General features: G+C 28.0%; 1 protein-coding gene across 1 annotated transcript; it reads right to left on the bottom strand.

Annotated features, from left to right (window-relative positions):
* Window positions 1-1,577: 1,577 nt before the first annotated feature.
* LOC102601934 (nudix hydrolase 1-like) lies at window positions 1,578-2,903 on the bottom strand. The gene is made up of 2 exons (XM_006366987.2): window positions 2,672-2,903; window positions 1,578-2,019 (listed from the first exon to the last, which is right to left on the bottom strand). Exons 1-2 carry the CDS (start codon window positions 2,800-2,802, stop codon window positions 1,704-1,706), a joined length of 447 nt encoding a protein of 148 aa, XP_006367049.1. The 5' UTR covers window positions 2,803-2,903; the 3' UTR covers window positions 1,578-1,703.
* Window positions 2,904-5,351: the final 2,448 nt, after the last annotated feature.

Genomic DNA, 5,351 nt, shown 5'->3' with positions numbered 1-5,351 from the left:
ATTTTCTCCGAAGCTTTGGAGTTGGAAATTTTCTATGGCAGTCAATTTATTTTCAAGTGAAACCATTGCAGCTTCGTTGATCGGCGTACGGGTAGGTCCCAATGGTAAAAATACAATAAAACAAGTAAAAAGAAAATTATATTTCTAATTAAATAAATGTTAAAATTAATAAAACAATAACCTTTGTTTATCTGGCGAGTGAAATACACCTTATGTACCATATAGGATCATATAAGGGGTAATTCATCCACTCTAAAAAAGAATAAAGGGGGAGGGGGGGGAGGGGGTATTAGGACCCTTTCAAAGTTTAATTGTCTTTTTAAAATAGGGTAATGATGTATTTTTTTCTTGAAAAAAAGTAATCTTTCTTTCCCTATATTTTTAATAAAGATTTTGCACCCTTTTTTTTCCATGCAAATTTCAATATTGTTTTAAGTAAAAATAAATAGATAAATCAACATTAATTAGTATTTATATCACATAATTTAATATTATATACGTTTCATGATTATTGAATTCTTTAAATATAACAATTTTTATTACATTTCTTCCATATCTAGGAATATTTTTTTACCGTTTATACAAATATATATTTTAGAAGATTATTTTTTTCCTTCTTCCTTATCACTTTCTCTAGTCCACAATAATTGAATTTTTGAATTTTTCTAATGTTCAAAATAACTTATTTATTCAATATTTTTGAGAGTTGCTAGAAATTTCTTCAATTTTTGCCTTCCATTTACATTCTAATTATGTGATAAGTATTGCTAATATTTATAACTTTTTCAAAAGAGTAATTGCTCATATTTATAACTTTACTAAATTATTTCTATAATTTCAAAAATAATTAGAGAATAACGAAAAAGACAACAGTGAAAAGTGGTGTTCAGTTTATGTCTTAATTTTTAAAAAATTGGTATACATTACCTCACAAATTTAGTTAATATAAACTAGAGAGAGAGTAATGTTTAACGTATCACAAACAATTAGACAATTATATCGTACTTCCCCCGCTTCAATGTCACTTTCCATGTTGAAGTAACTCTTTAAATTCAATATTCCACATCAATTCAAACTACATTGCATAAATTGAAACATATATATGCAAGGCATTGAGTTGAGATATAGTCCGCACAAGTCATTAGACGTATTTAATTATCATGGGTCTGTTCAAAATCAAACCAAAATCAATAATTCAAACCAAAAAGAGTAATTGATCTATTAGTAATAAGTTATTGATTTAGTGATTTCAATAATGATTTTGGTTTTTTTTTTATATCGGGTTATCAATTCTTAATGGTTTGATATTTATTCTTTATGGGTTAACCGATAATCCATAACAAATTAATAAATTACATTTATATCATCCGTATATAAAGTTCTTGACTTATATTTTCATTTCTCAATGTCTCAAACTCTCAGTTATTCTACAAGGTGCCAGTGTTTTCTAATTTTGAGCAAGATTCAATCTGTCAATTTATATATGTGCATGATTCATTTGGTTTTTCACTTTGTTTCTAATTAATTCAACGATCTTTTTGGTGTGAAATCTTAACTTTTAAATCAATAATGATCAATAAGCAATACATCGATAAATGCATATATAATATTAATAGTCCTATAACAGTTAACTTGTATGCAAACTGATAATCGATAAGGTGAATCAATAAACTTCAAAGACCGAACAGAATCGACCGATATGATCAATATTCTTTAAAATTGTCTTGGAAAGGGTTGAAACCTTCTTTAATGGCACTTCTAAGTTGTGGGACAAGAGGGTCTGGTAGATTTTCCCAATCATACCATTCCCATCCATCACATTTTTGTGGTTCAAGATTTTGAGGAATTTGATTTGGATCAACCAATACAGCACGTACTAGGATGACTACATAGTGTTCTGCAAGATTTGCCTCATTGTCTAGGAAGAGGTTGTTTGTCACTTTTAGTATTTCTATCTTCATGATGTCCAAACCTGTTTCCTCCTTCACTTCTCTTGTTGCACATTCCTCAAAGCTCTCCCTTCAATAGAAACAAAAAAGACATGTAGATATATCAGATCTCTTTAGAAAGTCATTCTATGTAATAATATTTTACATATTATATATGTCCAGTAGTGAATCTAGGATCGTCAATAAGTAGTGTCGATGGTTGTAGTAAAAATACAATTATGAGGTGTCGATGACTGTAGATGTGGCTACTAGGACTAGAACATACGATCTCAATGAGGTTTCACAACACCTTAACCACTAGACTAAGCCTTCAACTTGTGTCAAGAGATATCAATATTTGTATAAATATTCATTGAACCAAAATTTGACCTTTATATATAGTGTATTTTCTGATGAAGGGGTGTCGACACCCCTTCGGTATGGGTGGGTCCGCCCCTGTATATCTCGGTCAAATTTTCTGTGAAATCAATCTTTCGTGTTATATGTTTTATAACAACATACTCAGCAAAATCTAGGATATGAAAAAGATAAAATGTACATAGATCTTATCACTACCTTATAGAGATAGAAATACTATTTTCAGAAAAACTTTGATGGCAAAGGGAAGGAATTTGCAACATGTGGTATCAAAGCATTCATAATTAAAGAATAAGTATGTGTAAGTAAAACTTAAACACGTGTTATATATTCAGTAATTTGATATAAACATCGAATGCGATTACCCAAACTCAAGATGACCACTAGGAACTGAAAAATAAGAATGAGCAACACAAGCTTGACGTTTGCCAATCAACAATTTGTTTTCCTTCACTATGAACACTGCCACAGCTACTTTTGGACTTCCCACAGCCATCACCTCTTTTTTTCTTTTCTTTTTCTTCTATCAATTATTGTATTGTACTCAATTAATTGATTAACAACTTCATGTTATCTTGCTCTATATATAAGCACAAATTAATAAAATATTTATGTAGGTAAACTTATCCTCTCTTTTTTTTTTCTTGGGGTTATGACATGCTTTTTTTTATGTGCCAAAAAGAAATGATAAGGTCAAATAAATAGTCGCAAAGCTTATTTACTAAAAAGTCATTATTTTTTAAAAAAGTTTTATTAAAAAATATTAGGTCAATTTTTTATAGATATTTTGATGAAATCGATGATAAAAGAAAAGAGCAAAGTTGTTTGTTTAATTTTATATAAGTTTAGTATCTACTTGTGTACGCTCAAAGTTGGAGGACATAGATGACAGTTGAAGCCAAATTAAAGAGCATATATATGTATTATGTCATTTTTAAAAATTATTTAGTGAAAATTTATTTTCTATCATATATTTTCCTAGTGATCCTTTGGTGGAAATTATTTTGTTTCTAGTAGTGGTGGATCCTTCTTCGTTGAAAATTCTGTTGTATAATCATACATTAGAAGATAGTTATAATAATTTATAGTGAGAGGTCATTTTACGAGTGTGGTGATATAGAAATAAATAATTACTAATTGTTATTGTTATAGAAAAATAAACATAACATAAACTATGTTTCGAGAAAAACTTGATTGTTATAGTGAGTTATTGTTATATAAACATGTTGTTATTAAGAAGTTTGACGGTATAGATTAAAATTATTTCTTATATACTTTATAAGCTACTACAGTAAAACGTCATTAAATTAATATTCGGTTAATTAATAATCTCTCTAAGGTAATAATTTTCTCCGATTCCGACTTGGACCAATGAAAAAAATCACTCATTTCGATAAGATAATAAGATAATATATTTTTAGAAGACCCCTATATAAATATATGGTCTCATTAATATTATAAATTAATAATTCTTTAAAGTACAAATATATTTAAGACAATTTAGTGAAATATGATTATGATTATGTTATGTGCTTTTTTTGTTAAATCTAGTTGAAGCTCATCTCTAACTTTTCTTATTGCATCCAAACGTTTCGGTGTTGTCTTTGCGAACTGCACCATAAAATTGTGAAAAGTTCTAGACACGATAAATACTTCCTTACGCGTAACTGGTTTCAAAGGTATTGTATCATCTTCAACTTTATCATCAACATTGTTTTTTCCAGTGATTGTTCTAAGTCTGGACCTCTGAACATGTATCATTTTCACTCATCCAATAGGTTATTAACATCCATTTTATTACGGTAACTGAGATCACTTATCATGACGTCAAGTTCATAAATGACGTTTTCACAAGTGGATTCATTCAAATTCTTTGTGATTTAATTTTGCGGTGTCGAAACACTCTTTAAATTAATAAATATTAATTTGTCGATTAAATAATATCTTTATAAAATAATAATATTTTGTAGTCTCATCTATATTAATTTAATGAGATTTTACGGTACTAACCCGTTACACTTTTTAATAGACGTTTGTGATTCCCATGGCTGGATCTATGAAACGATAAATTATCTCTTCACACCACTTTTATCACTTTAAAGTGACAAAGCAATGACTTTTAATTTACAACAAAATATCTATGTCATATTAAAAACTTTAGTGTAGATAATCCAAATATATTGTCAAGTCTTTTTTTACAGCACAAGGTGCATGAACTAGTGATCACTACTTGCTGTTGTAGCAAGTCTCGATCTAAAGAAGGAAATTGGATAGGGTGGATCTAGAGGTTTAGTAATGAATTTACGTGAATTTAATAATTTATATATATGATTTAATTTATAAATATTTAACTATGAATTTAATAATTGATTATATTAAAAAGAGTTAAAGATAAATTAGTAAAGAGGAAAAATTGTTAAATTTAAAGAACGTGTGAAAAATAATATGTTAACAAATATAAAACGGAAGGAATAACACTTTTGATTGTAAAGAGATGATGAAAAGTAAGAGGAACTTGTAAGCTTGCTTTCCCAAAAGTACTCCACTAAATATAGCACAATAATTGTTTTAAATTTTTTAATTTTTTAATAAAAGATTTTTAATTTTATATATTAAAAAATCAGGTTTGTATATGAGCAGATATGATGAAAATATAATTAATTAAATAAATAAAAATGTGCTCTCTTTAACCACTTAAATTTTTAAATAAGATGATCACACATAACAATTTTTTTAAAAGTTTTTTGGTGACAAATCATCATTTTCTAAATTTTAATGTTGATGTAATCCTAATCAACAACGATTGCAAATTCAATGACATGATCACACAATTAGCAATCCAATTACATAGGGATGCTGGTACGAATAATATGTAAATCAAATATGCACTTGTAAGCGTGATCCTTCACTTTCTATTATCAGAGAATCAATCTCGTAGCCTAGCTACGTACGTAGTAGGCTTAGAGCCTTTTTATGGAGGCTGACATTGTTAACTATTTTAATTCTTACTGTCGTGCCGTAATTTAACTAACCTTTAGAAAAATC

This window comes from Solanum tuberosum, unplaced genomic scaffold (assembly GCF_000226075.1).
Source record: "Solanum tuberosum cultivar DM 1-3 516 R44 unplaced genomic scaffold, SolTub_3.0 scf00708, whole genome shotgun sequence".
NCBI lineage: Eukaryota > Viridiplantae > Streptophyta > Magnoliopsida > Solanales > Solanaceae > Solanum > Solanum tuberosum.
This window is presented reverse-complemented; position numbering and strand designations above follow the sequence as displayed.